This window comes from Galleria mellonella, unplaced genomic scaffold, assembly GCF_026898425.1.
Source record: "Galleria mellonella isolate WM207_F2 unplaced genomic scaffold, CSIRO_AGI_GalMel_v1 utg65, whole genome shotgun sequence".
Taxonomy (NCBI): Eukaryota; Metazoa; Arthropoda; class Insecta; order Lepidoptera; family Pyralidae; genus Galleria; species Galleria mellonella.
Genome location: NW_026442138.1, coordinates 1,041,404 through 1,063,760, shown reverse-complemented (window position 1 = coordinate 1,063,760; position 22,357 = coordinate 1,041,404). Strand labels below are relative to the sequence as shown.

At 39.2% G+C, this 22,357-nt stretch overlaps 1 protein-coding gene across 1 annotated transcript in view; it reads right to left on the bottom strand.

Annotated features, from left to right (window-relative positions):
• The window catches only part of LOC113510242 (5'-3' exoribonuclease 2 homolog), a 35,132-nt gene that overhangs the window by 7,906 nt on the left and 4,869 nt on the right, over positions 1–22,357 (bottom strand). Inside the window, exons 3-15 of the mRNA XM_052900541.1 lie at positions 20,322–20,551; positions 19,497–19,603; positions 18,588–18,746; positions 16,916–17,223; positions 16,006–16,200; positions 14,758–14,847; positions 11,926–12,092; positions 10,737–10,905; positions 9,712–9,801; positions 8,905–9,061; positions 8,178–8,373; positions 7,338–7,534; positions 5,667–5,789 (exon numbers count right to left, since the gene is read on the bottom strand). Coding sequence (XP_052756501.1) covers positions 5,667–5,789; positions 7,338–7,534; positions 8,178–8,373; positions 8,905–9,061; positions 9,712–9,801; positions 10,737–10,905; positions 11,926–12,092; positions 14,758–14,847; positions 16,006–16,200; positions 16,916–17,223; positions 18,588–18,746; positions 19,497–19,603; positions 20,322–20,551 — 2,188 coding nt within the window. The remainder of the gene's footprint in view (positions 1–5,666; positions 5,790–7,337; positions 7,535–8,177; positions 8,374–8,904; positions 9,062–9,711; positions 9,802–10,736; positions 10,906–11,925; positions 12,093–14,757; positions 14,848–16,005; positions 16,201–16,915; positions 17,224–18,587; positions 18,747–19,496; positions 19,604–20,321; positions 20,552–22,357) is intronic.

The following is a 22,357-nucleotide window of genomic DNA, read 5'->3' as shown; positions in this document are numbered from 1 at the left end:
GGCCCTTTACTTCCTTATAACTTCTGCATTCGTAATAGAGTATGTGATACTGCGTTTTTTTTATACAACTTAGAATGGCAAACAAGCTGACGGCCCGCCTAATGGAATGTGGTAACCGTCGCCTATAGACATGAGCAGTACCATGGACGTAACAGAGTATACTATTTCGCCCATGATACCTCCCATGCGTTGCCATTCCTGAGGACTCGGCTGTTATTCCTCTGTACCCTGTAAATTCACGCCATATCCCACACTTCAAACCGAAACACAGCCACGCAAAGACAACTGCTTTACGGTTGAAACACGAATGGGACAGAGGTACCCAATAAATGACTTTTGTACAAAGTCTCCCTCTGGTAAGCTAAGAACAGAAAGTGTTTTGATGTTCAAGAAACAAAAAAATCTGCTTTTTTTTTTAAATCGGTTAAAAGAGGCATGTATACCTCTAAACATCCTGTACTTCAAGAGACGTCAATCCCAAACGCAAATAAGCGTATTCAATCAAAAAAACCTTGTATTCTGGGGGCGTACAAACAATGCAGTCACGTGGCGAGCCGCCCTCACATCAATTTATTCTTACAAATTATTGCAATATAACCCTTATTGATTGTAACACAAAGGTCATACCGGTTAGGCATTTGATTGGCACTTTCATTTGAATGTAAAACTAAATAGAAATTAATTGGAAGTCATGTCAGTGAGTTCTCTTTTTAAATTTATTATAACTGTATCGAGGCAATTGCTTAGCTCTTAAAAAAAAATATTAGATAAAAGTGTTTTATATCGTCATAATATAAATATTAACAATTATTATTCACTTATTATTTTGTAAAGAACAAAAAATAAATATATTTTTTTTCATAATAATAAAGAAATTTATCATTTTATCGGATTACAGTAAAAAGTAAATAAAATGCGTATTAAGACACCTCTAAAGACACCTGGTTAAAGATTAAATAAAAAATCAATAAATAAAAAAGCTTCCGAGACATTGTACCAGTAATCCTCTCGGCCGGATAATAGGAAGCACTTCAGCCTATCGACCCGTTATTTAAAAAAAATCACCCCATTGTATTGGCAACCCTCGATAATTATTATTTTCGTAGTTGGCGACACTGCGACGGACAATGGCGTCCCTTCGCACTTCCTGTTTGCTTTCGCGCGCTATTACACGTCAATGCCCCGCGGGCCGATAGGCCAATTTGAATTTCGAATTTGGAATAATGGATTCCTTTCACAGCCAACTATTGGGTGTAATTTTGTTTTTCTTATACTCGTCAGCGAGCAACAGTATAATGGCCAGTGTTTATAATTCATTGGCGGCACTTTGTTGCTATTGTAAACGATACAATTTATCGCCAGTGTCTGAAAGATGCTTTAAGTTCTCGATAACTATTTATTATTCCGTACGCCGCCTGCGCTAATGGGATACGTTGGCGGAGCACCAGTGAAGGGTGATAGATGAGAATGAAAACAGGCCAGTTAGCCCATCATGATGAATTAATCAGGAATTAACCGTGATAGTTTCCAGGGAGAACCGCGAGGATGTCGACCTGGTTGGGTATATTGCTAGCAATGGGATTCTCAGTCTCCATTACTAACAATCCCTTTCCCCCGAATTCCGTACGTATTAGGTACTGGTACATTCGCTCTATACATCTTGACGTCTATTCACACGTTATAACCCATAAATAAAATTAATATTGTTTTTTCGTTAGGATCGTTCTGTGAATTTACTGGGTACGGAGGAATAACACCTGAGTCCTCAGGAATGACAACGCATGGGGTGTATCATGGGCGAAACAGTACACTCTGTTATGTCCATGGTACAGCTCATGTCTATAGGCGACGGTTACCACTTTCCATCAGGTGGGCCGTCAGCTTGTTTGCCATTCTAAGTTGTATAAAAAAAAAATCTGTCAATAATTAAGATTGTGTACCACAAAAGGAACGGTTGGAAAAAACAAAGATTAGATTGCTTCCTTACACTTCATCACAAACTACAATTCTACGACACCAGTATCCATTGCCTGATAGAAATTTTCAACCGATTTAAAAAAAGGAAAAGGCCCTCTTAGGTGTTTTATAATTTTTTAAAAGTTAGATTAAGTTCATAATAAAACAATGTATTAAGAAGCCGCGTCATTTTCATTTTCAAAACAGATCAAACAAAAATATTTCCGAACGTTAATTGCCACAATGTTTGTTACTTTATTGTTGTTGTCAAAACTCCCGTCAGTTGTAGACCGATTTGAAAAATTCATTTTTTTTTTGTTTTATTTTACTATTATTATTATCCGAAAAGATATATTTACAGATTGCTCCCGTAGAAATTTTATCAAAATCGGTCCAGCAGTTTACTTTTAAAATAAAAATATCGGGTTTCGCCAGAATTGAAATCGGTTTTTTAGTACAACAAATTCTTAGTTATCATCACTCTGTCTAGTGGGAGGTCGCCCACACTACGTTTGCCTATCCAGGTTATTCGATTTTTTTGTGGAAAACAATCTTAAATTACCCATGTCTTTTTCGTACATTTTATATTTTTTTGTACACGATGTGTGCCAGAGATAGGAACAAATAATTTGCCTATCTTTCTAAACGGCCAGCGTTTCAATATCTAGTTACCAAGTAATACAATTTTAATTGGCGTTTTGTCATAACAATTATATTGCTACGAACGGGCGCCATCACTGTCAGAACACAAACTATTAGACGTCAAACAGCAAAACGCGGTTATTAAAAATTAATCCGAACTGCGCGCCGCGCCGGGGCCCGGACTATAATTGGGTCACGTGACACACCGCCCGCTCGCTCCCTGTATTATTTTACCCGACTTCGACAAGAAGAAGGCACTCAATTCGTCTGATTTTTGTAGGTAAGTTACGCGATTTCTACACAGTTGCCTGTTTACAAAAGTTGCCAGTTACTCAACGAGCTACGAGAGGACTTTTTTTTAATGGCTGACAATGGTATGGTAACCCTGTTTGCGCTATCGGTATACACTGGCCGGGCACCAGTGGTAGACGACCGGTGAGGATGAAAGCAGGTCAGTTAGCCCATCCTGACGAATTCGACTAGAATTAGCCACGATGATTTTCAGGAACCACCTGGAGGATCGACCTGACAGGGTATATTGCTAGTAATGGGGGACCAGAGGGAGACTTTGTACAAAAGTCGATTGCTTGGGTACCTCTGTCCCATTGGTCTTTCTACTGTGAAGCAGTTGTGTTTGCATGGCTGTGTTTCGGTTTGAAGGGTAGGATATGGCGTGTATTTACAGGGTACAGAGGAATAACACCTGAGTGCTCAGGAATGGCAACGCATGGGGGTATCATGGGCGAAACAGTACACGGTTATGTCCATGGTACTGCTCATGTCTATAGGCGACGGTTACCACTTTCCATCAGGTGGGCCGTCAGCTAGTTTGCCATTCCAAGTTGTATATAAAAAAAAATTTGACTCCATTACTAGTAATCCCTTTCCCCCCGCTATGAAGAGGACTGTACTTGGAGTTTTTAGTCATAACAAAATCCAAAATGAGGGCATCCGCTGAAGAACTAAAGTGATTGACATAGCACGAGGGATAAGAAGACGGATGTGGCAATGGACAGGTCACACAACTCGAAGAACCAACAACCGATGAGGAAGGTTCTCGAGTGGCGACCCTGTATGCGAAAACGCAGTGTAGAACGAACCCCTACTACATGGAGTGACGCCTTCAAACACATTGTATACGAGGTCTGTCCGGAAAGTTCGTATAAAAGTGTTCTGGAATGCGAGAAAGAGGAGTGGGGAGGCCAGGTAAGCGCAGGACCCCTTCCTTATGTCCCTAACAATGCTTCAGTTCTGGTCTGACCGCCGTGCGGTGCGAACTGGCTTGTCACGCCATCTGTGAAGTTACCTCTTAACGAAACCCCGTCGGCATGGAGCCCGCTTCCGTTGAAGAGCAGCGCGTCGTAATCAAGTTTCTCTCGAAACTCGGCAAGAATGGCCGTGAAATTTTTGCCGATCTCAGAACAGTTTATGGGGATGATGCTGTGAAGGAACCAACCGTCCACAAGTGGCTAAAAAGATTCAGAGAGGGCCGAGACAATGTTGATTGTTTTTTTCGATGTTCGGGGGATTGTCCATCAAGAATTCGTCCCTCCAGGCCAGACAGTTGATGGAAAATTCTACGTCGATGTGCTCAGACGCCTCAAAGCTCGTGTGGCACGAGTTCGTCCAGAATTGGCGCGAGAGGGGCGTTGGATTCTTCACCACGACAATGCCCCTGCCCACACCTCTCTTGTTGTCCGTGAGTTTTTGAGTAAAAATTCCATTACGGTGACCGAACACCCCCCCCTATTCGCCGGATTTGGCCCCGTGTGACTTCTTCTTGTTCCCAAAAACCAAATTGGTACTTCGGGGGCGGCATTTGGGGGACATAAATGAGATAAAAAAAGCTACGACGGGGCAGCTGAGAAACCTACAACCAGAGGACTTTCAAGGAGCCTTCTCACAGTGGAATCGGCGTTGGCACAAGTGCATTATGTCACAGGGGGAGTACTTTGAAGGGGATAAAATTGATTTACCTGAATAATTGTAAAATAAAATTTTTAAAAAACTTTTATACGTACTTTCCGGACAAACCTCGTATTATGTAGTCATAAGAATAAATAGACTGGGCAGAAGTCACTCATAGACTCCTTTGGGAATACGGTAACACTGCCAAAATGTGGTCTCCTTCCTTCTAGACGTATGCAGACATACGTTGGGAAGTTTTGTGACGATCCTTGCAACGTATTTGAGGTTTGAAGATAGATAAATATATTCACATGTAACATATTTATTATTATTTTAGATATAACTGTCCACTGCCGGACATAAGCCTTCCCCGTAAGGGTAGTTTTGCCAGAAGCTGCCACGTTTGGCAAACGGGTTGGCAACCGCAGTTAGGCTTTTAGAGATATTTTGAGAGGGACACTGCTGCCCATCCCTCGCCCTCCCTTAGTCGCCTCCTACGACACCCACAGGAAAGGAAGGGATGGCCCATTCTATGGCGGGACCACACGGTAAAGTTTAATAATATGTAACACAATAAATTAATAATTACAAAACTAAGATAAACAGGCAACAATGTGCAGTCTTAGCGCTAAATATCAGTTAAATAAACGGCAGTATCAGTTCTATGGCCGTGTGGTCCCGGCGTAGAATAGGCCACCCCTTCCTTTCCCGTGGGTGTCGTAAGAGGCAACTAAGGGAGGGCGAGGATGGGTTTTTTTTATGGGTGAAAATGGTATGGTAACCCCGCCTGCGCTAACGGGATACGCTGGCGGAGCAACAGTGAGGGGTGATAGATGAGAATGAAAACAGGCCAGTTAGCCCATCATGATGAATTCATCAGGAATTGACCATGATAGTTTCCAGGGAGAACCGCGTGGAGGTCGACCTAGTTGGGTATATTGCTAGCAATGGGATTCTCAGTCTCCATTACTAACAATCCCTTTCCCCCCGGCGAGGATGGGTAGTAGCGTCCCTTTTAAAACATCCCTGAACCCTAACTGCGGTTGCCAATCAGCCTGCCAAGCGTGACAACTACTGGCAAAACCCACTAAGAGGAGGATTATGTTCAACAGTGGATAGTTGTAGCTAGATATTTATTGCTATGGTGTTGGCAAACATACCTGGCGCCGAGTGTTGTTGCGGCGGCGGCACGCTGCTGTAGGCGCGCTGGCGCGGCAGCTCGTGGCCCAGCATGCGGTGGCCGGCCGCCTCCAGCGACGCCACCGTGTTCGACCGCACCATGCCTGCGCATACGCACACACACACACATACATATACTGTATACATACATATAGTGTCTCCATACAAAAATTTCGAGAAACGCGGGTCAACTTTTTCATACACTTTTGCGTGATAAATAGTTTAGAAATATACGTTTCCTTTATTACTTGTATTTTTTTTTTTATAATTTTTGCATCTTTTTAATGCGTAAAAACTCATTTTATTTATTAAATAATTAAATATAGATACGTCAAGATACATTGTGTGCGTAAGTATATAGAACACTGATAAAAAAAACGAGTCAGCTAATTTGACAATTAGCTGACAAAAAGTTGACCCGTTTTTGAGACTTGATACTCTATATAAGTATATATTGCTTACAAAAAAAAAAAGCATCGAGATGGTGCGTTCAAAAGAAATCATGTTCATAAGTGACCATAAAATGTCCTATATTTTTTTTAAACTACTATAGTGGGCAAACAAGCATACGGCCCGTCTGATGGTAAAAGAGGTCATGGTAACCTATGGACGCCTGTAACACCAGGGATGTCACGCGCGCGTTGCCGACAAATATGAATAATTATATAAACAAATTATTTTTAATATATAATTCTTGATTTTTTTTATCTTTGGAAGTTTCTTGAACGCATAGTTTCATTAATTTTAATAAAATTTTATTAATTAATTTATTTTCAATAGTTTCTTTAACAATAATCGACAATTCATAGATACCCAAATTTGTTTTTAAGATACTAAGAATGGCAAAGGAATTTTTTTTTTATACAGCTTAGAATGGCAAATAAGCTGACGGTCCACCTAATGGAAAGTGGTAACCGTCGCCTATAGACATGAGCAGTACCATGGACATAACAGAGTATACAGTTTCGCCCATGATACCCCCCATGCGTCGCCATTCCTGAGGACTCAGGTGTTATTCCTTTGTACCCAGTAAATTCACGCCATATCACGCCACGCCCACCCTTCAAACCGAAACACAGCCATGCAAACACTACTGCTTTACGGTTGAAACACGAATAAGACAGAGGTACCCAAGCAATCGACTTTTGTACAAAGTTTCCTTCTGGTAAATAAATAAAATATTCTATATTGTAATGTAGAATAAAATATTAAATTATAAAATACTAGCGACCCGCCCCGGCTTCGCACGGGTGCAATGCTAATACTAAACATACTACAATACATATGCTATAATACAATTTCGAATACATATATATTTATTTTATCGTAACATACTTGTAAGTACGATAAAATTACCAGTGTTCCTCTACTATATTATGCATGTATTATACATATAAACCTTCCTCTTGAATCACTCTGTCTATAAAATAAAACCGCATCAAAATCCGTTGCGTAGTTTTTAAAGATCTAAGCATACATAGGGACAGACAGACGAGAAGCGACTTTGTTTTATACTAAATCAAGTTTACAATATCAATTTTTTTGGAGGAAGCGAAAATGGCCTGTTCGAATCGAAGCATTTGGCGTTCCATTGTTTCTGCCTACTCCAACGGGAAACAGGCGTGATGGATATGTATGTATGTTAGACTGACCGATCTGCGGCCGCCAGTTCCTGTTCTGCTCGTGGCTGAGGTTGCCAGGCTTGAGCACGCGCGGCGGCTCGACGGCGTGCTTGAGGCGGCGCGCCGGAAACACGAAGTCGTCAGGGTACTGCGGGTCCTGGAACCGCACGCACACCACCTGGTTGCCCAGCACCGGCCGCAGACCGATCACGGGCGACGACAGCTGCCTGTGATTAGGGGGGGGGGGCATTAGTAAAGAAGACTGATAGCAATTGGAACAGAGGTACCCAAGCAGACAACTTTTGACAGAGTCTTCCTTTTGGTGAATCTGTTATGATGTAGCAGCTATTTAGCCCCAGCAGACATGTACTAAACTAATACCCAGCCGTGTAAATACTACTATTTCACGGCTGAAACACGATTGGGACAGAGGTACCCAAGCAGACGACTTTTGTACAAAATCTTCTTCTTGGCGAATCCGTTATGATGTACCAGCTATTTAGCCCTAGCAGACGTGTACTAAACCAAAACAGCCATGCAAACACTTTACAAGTGAAACACGATTGGGACAAAAGTACCCGAGCGTATGACTTTTGTACAAAGTTTCCCTTTTGGTGAATTATTTATGATGTACTAGCTAATTAAAGAAAAAAAAAAAGAAAGAAAGAAGAGGAAAAGGAAGATCGAGGAATAACTACATGGGACAGATAAAGGAAACACTAGGCGTCATGTCGTATAGGGAGATCAAGGATGGCCTGGGATAGAGCTGGCTGGAGGAAGATGCATGAATTAGTTGCACCGACAAGAGGAAACTCTTAAATGAAAAAAAAAAAAAAACTAGCTAATTAGCCCCAGGAGGCGCGTACTGACCCCCCGATGCAGACGCAGTCGGCGCTGAGCATGACGTCGCCGCGCACGCCGTCGCAGCGGTACGGGTAGCGCTGGTCGCTGGCGATGAGCGCGCGCAGCTGCTGGCCGGCGGCCTGCTGCAGCCCCGCCACGTACTCGTAGCTCTTGTTGCCGGTGGACACGTACAGGCGGTCGTGGCCGCGGATGTTGCGCTGTACTGCGAACAACACGGAACATTTTTTAGAGGAAGCGGTTGTTAGTAATCGGGAATTTACTGGGTACAGAGGAATAACACCTGAGTACTCAGGAATGGCAACGCATGGGGGGTATCATGGGCGAAACAGTATACTCTGTTATGTCCATGGTACTGCTCATATCTATAGGCGACGGTTACCACTTTCCATCAGGTGGGCTGTCAGATGGCAAATAGCCATTCTAAGTTGCATAAAAGAAAGTGCAAACAGAAATTCAGATTACTTTTTGGTCATAAAATTTGACATGTCAAAAAACCATTTTAAACTTTTAAATTTTAAATTAGATATTGCAGTTAGAAAATAGGATATTGAGATTATAAATGTAAATTATAATATATGCAGAAAAACAAACTATATTAGGCCAGAAACTGGCATGAAAATCAGACTATACTGTGGTTAGTAAATCAGACGCCATTTTGGGTAGAATTAGGCGACTGTCTGATAAGTCGTTGGATCAAATTGATCAATTGTCTCAAGAATCGATCGCAACTTACTTTCAGCCTGCGTCAACTCCTTGTAATAGGGCTCGAGAGCCTTGAACAGCCGCGCCTCGTCCACGAAGGGCAGCAGCGCGACGCCCTGCCACGCGAACTTCTTGCCGTTCAGGTCGATTTTAAAGTCCGTCGGGTAGAAGTCGATTATAGGCGAAAACTGAAACAAAATGTATAGAATATTAAATTAATGGAATCAACACGGAAGTAAATGCAATCAAAATATTTATTTTACCAGAGGGACTTTGTACAAAAGTCAATTGCTTGTGTACCTCTGTCCCATTCGTGTTTCAACCGTAAAGCAGTTGTGTTTGCATAGCTGCGTTTCGGTTTGAAGGGTGGGATATGGCAGTGAATTTACTGGGTACAAAGGAATAACACCTGAGTCCTCAGGAATGGCAACGCATGCGGGGTATCATGGGCGAAACAGTATACTTTGTTATGTCCATGGTAATGCTCATGTCTATAGGCCACGGTTGGGGGGTTTTGCCAGTAGTTATCATGCTTGGCAGACGGATTGGCATCACAGTCAGGCTTTAGATATGTTTTAAGAGGGACGCTATTGCCCATCCCTCACCCTCCTTTAGTCGGTTTTTACGACAACCACCGAAAGGAAACGGGTGGACTATTCTATAAAAAAAAAATATACCCCACACATAGCAAATCTCCATAGAGGACAGTAACCACTTCCTGGCAACCTGGCAGACCGTCAATTCAATTACATTTCTAATAAAAAAAAAACTTTCGAAGTGAGTCTAATAATAACAAAAAATATCAATTTAATGTCAGGTAAAGAAAATATAGACTCACAGGGTCACTCATGAGCTTCGCCCAGGGCTTGGGCACGTGCTGTGAACTCGCCGCCGGGAACACGCCCATCAGCTGTTCCAGAGGTCGGAACTGCAACATAAATACACAACCCTCAAGACCTCTGCGAAAAATCCACCGCTACTAAAGTCCTATCAGAGTGCTTTTTACATAATCAATAAAAAATATTAAAAAATGTTTAATTGTCTTTGAAATTTGACAAATAATTGCAACGTTGCTACAGTACAGTAAACTGTGATATACAAGTTTTTAAGAACTAAATCGATCAGGGTTGCAAACACCAGACGCCGTGCTCACTCGCACTTAACATATCGCGATGCGTCGTGTCGTATTGCAAAATTATTTATTTTACCATACAAATAAATTTATGGCAACCCTACTAGCATAAGAAGGGTATATTTTGGGGCATTATTGCGTTCATAAAATATATATTGTCTATGATAACATGATACTCTCTTCCAAAATCTAAATAATAAAAAAGGTGTAAATATAAATTATTTATTTATTATATTTACCACCCATATTTACCCTCAGCAATTACAATATATACAAATACATATAATAAATTTTAATTATTGGGACATTTTCTAAATAATTTATTGTCATTCTGCGAAACTTGACAAATTTACAAGTCAATATATCCAAGTCCGGATACTGGTACATGATAAGGGAGACCCACCCCTAAAAATTTTTTTTAATTTTTTTTGATAAAATTTTGTGATTTTATTTTAATATGATTTAGCATTGAAAAATACATACAACTTTAATTTCTAATATATAGAAATAATCTAATTTTCACCGTTTTACGACCAACCCCTGTATTTTAATCGCGATTTTTATATTTCGCAATAAGTGGTAAAACGGTTACGGGTTCAACTAGTATATATATATAAAGTAAAAAGTTATAAGGGCGTGCCATGTTAACGTAGACATGTGTGTTACTTCTATTTACATTTATGTACATGGCCTAGTCGAAAAAATCGGGTCATACAAAAAAATCTGCGTACCGGCTGCGTGCCCTTCTCAAACTTGGTGGAGAGGCCGCTGATGTTGACAAAGTCCGAGGCGAAGGGCGCGTAGTGGTACGGGAAGTACCACTTCCAGCTGGCGCAGCCCTGGTAGTAGTAGCGCAGCACCCAGCACAGCCCGCGGACGTATTGCAGCGCCACGCGGTACCTGACCAGACATAACACCATATAGATTACAAAACCTGTCAAGCACGACAACTACTGGAATACCCCCCAAGGGGGAAGCTTATGTACAGCAGTATCCGAAACTGTTGTTTAAATGAAACCTTACATTTCCGGTCAACATTTTGATACATCTTATCATGAAAAATTAAAGAGTTCCCGACAACACGAGTTTTGCACAAAAGTCGATTGCTTGGGTACCTCTGTCCTATTCGTGTTTCAACCGTGAAGCAGTTGTGTTTGCATGGCTGTGTTTCGGTTTGAAGGGTGGGATATGGCAGTGAATTTACTGGGTACAGAGGAATAACACCTGAGTCCTCAGGAATGGCAACGCATGGGAGGTATCATGGGCGAAACAGTATACTCTGTTATGTCTATGGTACTACTCAAGCCTATAAGCGACGGTTACCACTTTCCATCAGGTGGGCCATCAGCTTGTTTGCCATTCTATGTTGTATAAAAAAAAAGTTTAATTTAAAAACTATTGTAACCTTTACAGCTTAGTACACAAGCTACTTAAGTAAAATCATTTTGACTTAAGGCAAAGTGTGAGAACGACATGTCATTTATTAATTCTGGTCCAGTATTCCCAGATATAATAAATAGGTGTGTACATACAGCGATACATACTAAACAGGAATAACAAATACCACGCGGACAAAGCCGCGGGCATCAGCTAGTTATAAAATAAGTGACTATTTAAATCAAGACCAAAATCAATGGATTTGAACAATGTATTAAAGCGTACTGTAATTATTTACATTATTGATTCATATTGTAATTTTAATAAATTTATGGGGAATTCAATACAATGGTATCCAGCAGGGACCCTGTTACTACCTCCTTTCTCTCTATGTTAATGAGTGTTTACATACTATCTAGTATTTATTATACAACATAGATTGGTAAATAAGCTGACTTCAACCCTAATGGAACTTGAAAAGCGGTAACCGTCGCTCATTTTAAGTTTCATAAAAAAAGCTTATGTAAAAAAAAAAAAAGTCACCTGAATTCAAGGTTGTCCCTGGCCACCTCAAACTTGCTCTCGTAGTAGCGCTCCTTGAAGCCCTCCTCCCACAGCCGCACCTCGTCGTGCTTATCTTCGTCGTCGGAGTCTTCGAGGCCCGCGTCCGCGGCTGTACGCTTGCGGCCGCGCGCGTTCGCCCCCTCTTGCTGCGAGAACAGGGGGTCTAAGGCGGGTCCTACACGATCGATTACAGTGGAATTCGCTTACCATGAATCCGGCTATAATAATCTATAGTTTACGACTAAATTAAATTTAGAAATGGGGTTCTCATATAGGTAATATTAATCTGTCTGTTTGTGACTTTAATATGATATTCCGCTTATAGTGGTACATATTATTTATACAAAAAAAAAAAAAAAAATTATTTATTTTGCACTTTATTGCACCATTTAAAAAACAGTAAATACATTTAATTGACGCCTATAAAATCAAAGATAGCTAAATCCAAGTCTGTCAAATGTTTAGGAAGCTACAAAAACTAATACGTCAGTGAAGGATATGGAACGATATTCTATATTTTAAACCAGATCGTTATCATCTTATAGGAATGAAACAATCACCATATTGTATGTATTGTGACAAAGTGGAAGACCTTCTACATTTGCTGGTGGAATGTGGGCAGAACTGAAACAGCGGATTCTGGGCGATATGCCATTATATAACGGTAATGTCAATTTAATACTGAGTCAACCTGGCAGTCGCAATGCAAGACGACTATATCTGTGGGTAAAGGTGTCCCTGACTGACTGACAGACTGACTTTCAGACAATCCCTATGAGGCTGGCATAGTCACTCCGGTGTACTGAAGCATCAACAAAAATTTTATTAAAAAAAAAAAAAACAGATTGAAAAAAAAATAGAATATTAGTAATAATTTAAATTTTAATTAATAGGACTTTTAATTAAGAGAAATATTTGAGTAGAGATAGATAGATAGATAGATAGATAGATAGATACTCTTTATTGTTTCCTTCAAAAGATTACAATAGTAAACTTATTATAAACATAAACAATTACAAGAAATAATCACAATGAGAAAACAATGGGCGACCTTATCGCTAAGAGCGATCTCTTGCAGGCAACCTTTGGATGGAGAGGAGTAATTATAAGAGAGTGAAAATGAAATCGATTTTATGGCGTTTAGCCATTTTTTATTTTATACGTCTCAATTGTAATGAGAAATGATACAAGTGGCGACTTTTTTAACGCTAACCATTCTATTCCAGTTTTTGTTTCTTACAATGACGTCCGCTTAATATGAGCCAATGGGGGGAAAGGGATTGTTAGTAATGGAGACTGAGAATCCCATTGCTAGCAATATACCCAACCAGGTCGACCTCCTCGCGGTTCCCCCTGGAAACTATCATGGTTAATTTCTGATGAATTCATCATGATGTGCTAACTGGCCTGTTTTCATTCTCATCGACCACTCTTCACTGGTGCTCCGCCAGCGTATCCCGTTAGCGCAGGCGGGGTTACCGTACCATTTTCACCCATCAAAAAAAAAAATGAGCCAATGGCCATTTTTCTCCATACATACATATCTGTCATGTCTGTCTCCTATTAGTGTGGGCAGAAACAATGTAACACCAAATACTTGGATTCAAACATACCTCTCACTTCCTCCACATTTATCAATCTATTCCAGACTCCAGGAGTTCCCAAACTTACTTTGTCTACTGCCCACTTTGAGAATAAATTATTTTTTAGCGTCCTTCACCTACTTAAAAATCACTATTACTTCAAGATCAACAAATCACCCCCCAAGCCTCTGCCGTCTCTCTAAGGTCTCTTACCGCCCCCTTTTAGGCCTGCAGCGCTCACAAGGGGGTATTATCACCCACTTTGGGAAAGGCTGATCAATTCATATACACTCGCCAGTCACCGGTACTTATTATTTGGTTCTTCTTCAGCACTTCGCCTATTTGGTCGACATACGTCAATCTAGGATCGCCCCTACCGACATCTCTATTCATTCGTGATCGATAAATCTCTTTCGTAAATTTTTCTCTAATATTACAGGCGATTTTTTTTGCCTTCCTTTATAAGAGACAGGCGTGACATTATGTATGTATGTATGTATCATCATACGCGAATTCCACTGTATCTAACACAATGTAACACATTCTGCAATATTTTCGACAATGCAGGATCAAATCGTGTGGATTTTATTGACGATACAAAATTTTTGTTACTAGATGGTTATAGTAGCGGTTCATTCCGCTACCTCCTTTTAATTGCGTCAAAAATTTTTACGTCAATATAATATTAAGACTCTTTTTCGTTTGCATAATTTAGAAACTTTGTGACGTTTGAGTGTTTAGTTTATCTGACATCTATCTTTGTCTTTACAAATCCTATCTAATGTAAAATATTAAATACTGATTAAATGTTATTGTCGATTGCTGTCCATTAATTCCCTTCTGTCTTTTGACTGCAAGATAAATAGAATCTTTCTGCAAGCGAGGTTAGTGACTGAATGCAATAGATATCCTTAGTCGCTACAGTTATAGTATTATATTATCTGTGTCGACGGTAACCATCAACATCTCTTAACACAGATACATTACACAGAAGACAAAGTAAATAGAGATAAAACAAAAGCCAATGAGTTTTTGTTTTTTCTCTATGTATTGTTACATAGAGAAATATAAATTATTTCTCTATGTATTTAGACAAAAAAAATATATATATAAAAATAAAAAAAAAATCTACAACTATTGTATAAATACCACTTAGGAGTCATTGGTGGTTACCATCGTTATGTACAATTAATTATCATTGCAGTTAGTAAACAGTTATCATTCTTACCGCGGCCACGGCGTCCATGCCCGCCTTCCGTATGTTGGCGGCTTCCTGGCGCGCGTTCTCTACCGCTCTGGAGCCGCCCTGACCCACCGGCTGTCGACAAATTCATTATTACCAATAGAGTTTCATACCTCAAAGAAAAATTAATGAAACATTTATAGGAATACTAGCGACTTGGTTGCCGTCCAGTCCTGGAATAGAATGGACTATCTCTTCCTTTCTCGTGGATGTCGTAAGAGACAATTAAAGAACACCAGATGGAGACTTTGTGCAAAAATCGTTTGCTTGGGCACCTCTATCCCACTCGTGTTTCTACCGTGAAGCAGTTGTATTTATATGGCTGTGTTTCGGTTTGAAGGGTGGGGTATGGCGTGAATTTACAGGGTACAGAGGACACTCAAGTCCCCAGACATGGCAACGCATGAGGGGTATGATGGGCGAAACAGTATACTCCGTTATGTCCATGGTACTGCTCATGTCTGTAGGCGACGGTTACTACTTTCCATCAGGTGAGCCGTTAGTTTGTTTGCCATTCTAAGTTGTATAAGAAAAAGTGACTTAATTTGAGGGATGGGCAGTTACGTCGCTTTTAAAACATCACCAAAGGCTAACTGTCGTTGCCAACTTGCTTGTCAAGCGTGATGATCGTCTAATGATAATCATTTAATGACATGCCCTTATGGGGCAGGCCTATGTTGAATAGTGGACGATGTGATATGATGGTAGTAGGCACTTCGCCAGCGACAATAAATACGACAAATGGAGCGCCATTTGAACTCCCTCCGTTGTATCGATTGCCGACGTTCCCGTAGAGGTAAACTCGCAATCTATGCTGCACAAATATGATAGCTCACTCGGCAACAACCACGTTTCTTGCAGGGCTATGATATTCGATCTTTTACATAATTCCCGTATCCCTTCTACAGAGCGCTTCACATTCTTACAATTGAAGGTAACAAAGTTATATGTTAAAAAATTATTGTATTTACATGTTAGTCAGCAGCACACATGCAATGTCCTTAGTGTTGCAGGTGATCATGGGTAATGGTAGCCACTTATCATCAGGTGAGTCGCATGCTCGTTTGACCATATGTTTAAAAAAAATACACTCCCCCCTGCCATATAAGGTTTATTTGCTGGCGAAGTACCAACGGGTGATATAGATGGGGATAGGTCAGTTACCTCATCGTGACTAATTGCTAGCAACCCCCCCCCCACTCCCGTTCATAAGGCTAGTGACACGGTACTGACCATAGGTGCAAACTGTGTCTTCTCCAGCAGCGAGAAGTTGACCTTCTGCTGCTTCTTCTTGGCCTTGTCGCGCGCCTTGAAGTTGAGCTCGTTGGTGTGCCGCCTCTTGAAGATCTCGTCCTCTACGTAACCCAGCTCCGTCATGATCACCTGCACGCGGTCCAGGTTCACGTCCCCGGAGTCTGTGATCCAGCCCTGGGGAGTAATGGTTATTGAATGTTAGCTCCAATTTTCTTTTTTTTTTACAACACAGGGGGCAAACGAGCATACGGCTCACCTGATGATAAGTGACTACCGCTGCCCATGATCACCCACAACACCAATTGCATTGCAGGTGTGTTGCCAACCTTTTAAAAAGGAATATGCTCTTTTTTAAGGCTATGATGTCGTATCGGTTCAGAAATACTGCTGCTGGAAGTTTGGCGTGAATTTACTAGGTACAGAGGAATAACACCTGAGTCCTCAGGAATGGCAACGCATGAGAGGTATCATGGGCAAAACAGTATACTCTGTTATGTGCATGGTACTGCTCATGTCTATAGGCGACGGTTACCACTTTCCATCAAGTGTGCCGTCAGCTTGTTTGCCATTCTCAGTTGTATAAAAAAAAAGTTGATTCCAAAGAATGGTTGTGCGTGGAAGAAAGTGCTTTAAAAAACGCATGGTGGAAGACCGCCACTCGTCCAGATGGTTGGGATGAAACTTTAATTTATGGCGGGTTGTACGGTGGTGAAAATCAGCAGCAGGTAAGAATCAGAATATGCTACGTAGTATTATATATACATATATGTATATATATATATATATATATATATATATATATATATATATATATATATATATATATATATATATATATATATATATATATATATATATATATATATATATATATATATATAAAACCAACCTTAGTCCTATAAACACACTTCTTATACAGATTGACCAGTCGATCCACAGCGCCCTCTCTGATCTCCAGACTGGGTAGATGTGGCAAGAAGTCGTTGCCCACGAAGAAACACATGAACACCCAATCGTCGAGCGCCCTCTCAAAGTTGTAGGGGAATGGGAGATTCGGCATTTGCAGCTCCCTCTCGAGGTACTCTCTGAGCACTGATAGGCGGACGAAGATGAAGTTGTCCTGGTTCCCGAAGGCAGGGTCTGAACGGACCAGCGATGCATCCGGAGTAGTGCCAGTACACTCTTTCATCTCGTGCCCTGAACAGTTGGAATTTGTTTATAATTAGACAGATGATAAAATCACAAATTATATAAATATTTAATATTAAATAACAAATATTGCAAGTGCTTCAGTAAATATTGAATTATTACTGTAATATTAGAGATAAGAATTGTAAGAGGGAAAAAGACCACGCGAACGATCGCCTAGTCGATGGTCGAATCAAGTAACCGCCGGAACGGGACTGTCCATTGCAGCTGCTTTAATAATAAAATTAGTTTATTCATCTCCACAAATTACAATGTATAGATTATTTACTCTATACAAAATAAAAGTATCGTAATTTGTGGGAGATCTGGCCTCATATTAATACATTATACACATGGGATCCACTGAAAACCAGTATCGCGGTTGTTACTGTGCCATGCTTCTGGTATCAAATTGTGAGGTGTGCTAAGTCCCTTAATTCAGTCACAACACCAAAAACATAGTAACACACGCAGACCGAATTGTATGCACTTTTTTAAATTTATTCATCTCCTATGTTTGTTCTTTTTTTATAATTTTTAGGCAGCTGTAAGTATTAAGTGGGCCGTCAGTTTGTTCGCCATTCTAAGTTGTATAAAAAAAATTTTGTCTGTGCTATGTTCCTATTTTGTCTAACATATTAGATCATATGGCTCTGTAAATGTCTACAATATCAAGCAATTTATGTTTGCATATTTATTTATGCAGTTTATTTATTTATTTAAACTCTTATTTTACATAACTGCCACCTATAATGCGTGTACTCCTATAATGTTGTTACTCTAAGTTTAATTTAGTCGATTGTAAGTATTAGCGATTCAAAATTCAAAATTCAAAAATCATTTATTCATGTAGGACATTTTAGCCGCTTATGAACGTCAAATTTTTACATTATAATTTTATATTTACCCTACCGTCCAGTTCGGTATATAGATCCAATTGAGAAGAACTGGCAAGAAACTCAATTGAATTACTTTTTCATGATGTCATGTGCATTAGTTAAATCTTGTTTTTATTTGTGAAAACCTGTAATTGGCTTTTTGTCTTTATAATAATATAAGCCTTTATTCAGACAACATTTTTTTTTTAACCACTTATTATTTATTTAATTGCTGTTGTCTATTTGCTTATTAGCAAACGCCTCCTCCAACTGCCTCCAATGGTCTCTATTGCTAGCAATTCTTGTCCAAATTCCACCTGCTTCAGCCCTAATGTCATCTACCCATCTTCTATGTGGTCTACCTCTTCTCCTTTTTTTGTCTTTAATATTTTTTTATTATTATAAAATTTTCTTAATAAAATATAAATATTAAATAAATAATGTTTCATTGTCAAATCGGATTATAAGTACTGACTGATAAGTCTATATCCTTACCAAGTTGTCCACAGACGTCGCAGGGCCGCGGTTTGTTTGGCTTGAACTCCTCGCGGATGATAGTGAAGTTGGGCTCGTGGGTGGCGAGCCCCAGCATGATGAGATCCGCGTCCGCGCCGCACAGCACGTGTTGAGTGTTAGCGTCGTGATCGGGCTGGGCTGGAATACATTTCGAATTCAGATTTTAAAGACCTTATGAACCTTATATTTATCATGATTGATCATAATGTGCATTACAATAGTAGTTTTTTATGGCGGCCTACCTGATAGATGGATAAACTTAAGAGCCTTTGAAATGTAGTGCTGGAGAAGGATGGAGAAAATCAGCTAAGGGATCGAATTAGCAATGAGAAGGTCCTGCTTAGGGCTAAGGAAAAAAGACAAATTATTAGAACTATTGAGGACAGAAGGGGAAAAATGTTGGGATACTTGATACGACCCGACGAACTTATGAACATTATAATAGAAGGTAAGATAGAAGGAAAGAGGGGGAGAGGGAGACCGAGACATAGTTACATCAGGCGGATCAAGGAAGGAGTTGGTGTCGTGTCGTATCAAGAGGTGAAGAGACTCGCTGAAAATCTTTGTGAGTGGCAAGAGCTCCACCGACAAGAGCGCAGCTCTTAAATAGGATAGAACCTGATAGAAAGAAATAACCATCCATCAGGTGGGCCATCAGAATGATTCTTCAGTGGCTTTCGATTTGGAGATGTACTGATAAACTTGTACAATATATTACTGATTGTTCTATAATATATTTTTTATAATACTGTGTAAATTTTAAATTGTTTTTCTGATACAATTACTTTTTGTGTACAATAAAGAATATAAATTTATAATAATAATAGTATTTACAGCATAATTACACGAAATATGTGCATTTAACTCTAACCAACTATAAACACTTACCCCTCTGTCTACGTATATAGTCCATAATCTTGTGTTCCCCTTCACCAGGTACATTGGCATCTGACAGGATCACCTTGATGCCTTTCCATCCTGGGTCATTATTTAACCTGTACACAAATATTCAATAAAATATGTATAATATGTATATAATAAATACGTATTTAATTTATATTTATTACTTGTAATAATTTAGGATATGTTCCATAAAAAAAAAAAAAAACACTGACTTCAATTGTGGCAGAACCAGATATTTTATTATTTAAAAACTAAACTACTGATCCAATTTTGATGAAGTTTCTATGGGACTAAACTGAAAGTATGTATTTTCAGATAATAAAACATTTTCCAAATCTATTTATAAATGACGGACTTTTGACAAAAACCACAAGGTAACAAACAAAAAATACGCTACTGAATTGAACCGGGGGGAAAGGTATTGTTAGTAATGGAGACTGAGAATCCCATTGCTAGCAATATACCCAACCAGGTCGATCTCCACGCGGTTCTCCCTGGAAACTATCATGGTTAATTCCTGATAAATCCATCATGATGGGCTAACTGGCCTGTTTACATTCTCATCTATCACCCTTCACTGGTGCTCTGCCAGCGTATCCCGTTAGCGTAGGCGAGGCTACCATACCATTTTCACCCATCAAAGAAAAAAAAAAAACTGAATTGAACCTACTTTAAAAAAAAAAGATTTTTCAATTTAAGTCCCGATTCTGTATTTAAAATATGTGTAAACGACACAAAAGTTTAAAATTAACCTTTATAAAGCGGATTAACAATAAAAAAAAAATACAATATGAGTATGTCCACACATACCTATCATGTATGTAATAATGCAGGCATTTGCTCAGTCTGTCCATAAATGGTGTTCCGGGTGTTATGCAGTTGGAGTCAAAGTGCGCCTCCTTCGGTCTCTCAGGAGGCAAGTACGCTCCTTTGGATTGCAGCTCAGAACGAATGCGTGCAACCTCCTCGATCTTTTCCTGGGTCTCTTTCGAGGCTCGGAAACGACGAGACCGCTGCTGATTCATTTTAGCGCGAGGGGCCTGAAAATAGATGAAATAGAGAATTAATGCATTCTTCTTCTTTGCATTATTTTTTTTATTGGTGAAATAAATCAAGGTGATATAATTTATGTTCAAAATTAAAGGAAAAATTGTTAAAAAAATAATTTTGACAGCTATGGTTTTTTTCTACAATAGACATTAAAAAGGTATCGAGACACGATCAACTTAAAGTGAACTTGGTATTTTATATAATTTTTAGGCATGCAATGTTATGATGGAAATTTCCACCATTACGCAAAGAAGAGTTAAGGGGTTCTCTGTATACTTCTAAAAAGCCAATTAAACTGCAAAACCAAAGTCAAATAAAGATAAATAACATGCCTATCCCATGTTAAGAACTTTAAGGTCTTAGGAAGTATAATCAAAGACGCTAGGTGCACATTGGATATTAAAACTAGAGTAACAGTCGAATTTAAATTTCAAGAAATTATTAAACTAAGTCAGGGGTCTGCAACTTGCAGCTCGCGAGTCACATGCGGCTCTTTGAGTGCAAACTTATGAAGTTCTGACTCTTCATTTCTATATTGTCACAGAATAGAATAGAATACTTTATTTGCTTCGAATAGGTAGTTATAATTAATATAATAATATATTAATAAAGTTCTTATGGAATACATAAACAGTTCCTATTATTTCCAGTATAATTTATAATAATTGACAATATTTTATAAAAAAGTAAACTAAAAATTGTTCTGAATCCTTTAACGATGATTAGGCACCAATCTTTATTAACGCAAGTATTATTTATTGTTTGCAAGAAATTTTTTTATTTTATTTTTTGAAGTAAAAAGTTTTAAATTTTGTAAATTGTAATTTTTTACTATACCGACTCAGGTTGCCGATCCCTGACTTAATATAATATTTTGTTGAAATTTAAATTTGACCATTATTCTAGTTCTGATATCCAATGTGCACCTAACATTCTCTGTAATTATACTTGCTTAGTTACTTAAAGTTCTAGAACTAGCTACATGTCTTAAAAGATAGCACTCTTTCATAATAACTTTTCACAGCTAACTATATTTTTAAAATATTACATATTAGAACTAACTATAATGTAATTAACTCTATAGTAATATAAGTATTTTTTTTTGATGGGTGAAAATGGTAACCCCGCCTGCGCTAACGGGATACGCTGGTGGAGCACCAGTAAAGGGTGATAGATGAGAATGAAAACAGACCAGTTAGCCCATCATGATGAATTCATCAGGAATTAACCATGATAGTTTCCAGGGGGAAACGCGAGGAGGTCGACCTAGTTGGGTATATACCCAACTAGACTGAGAATCCCATTGCTAGCAATATTGCTAGCAATGGGATTCTCAGTCTCCATTACTAACAATCCCTTTCCCCCCCAGTAATATAAGTATTTCACAGATAAATAATTATTGACAGGATAACAAATCAATCCAAATAGTTCATATTAAAATTACTTATTGACATAAGTGAAATAACTAGATATAGGGGTGGTTATAGTCTTATCATTTTTATGCAACCTTAAACATTTCTGTACACAATGTCATAATATCATTCTGCCCTCCTCACCTATCCATATTCTCTATCAAATCCGGGATCACATTGGGGGAAGATGTACAACAGTCGTTTGCTTGGGGACCTCTGTCCCATTCGTGTTTCAACCGTAAAGCAATTATATTTGTATGGCTATGTTTCAGTTTGAAGGGTGAATTTACAGGATACAGAGGAATAACACCTGAGTCCTCAAGAATGGCAACGCATGAGCGGTATCATAGGCGAAACAGTATACTCTGTTATGTCCATGGTACT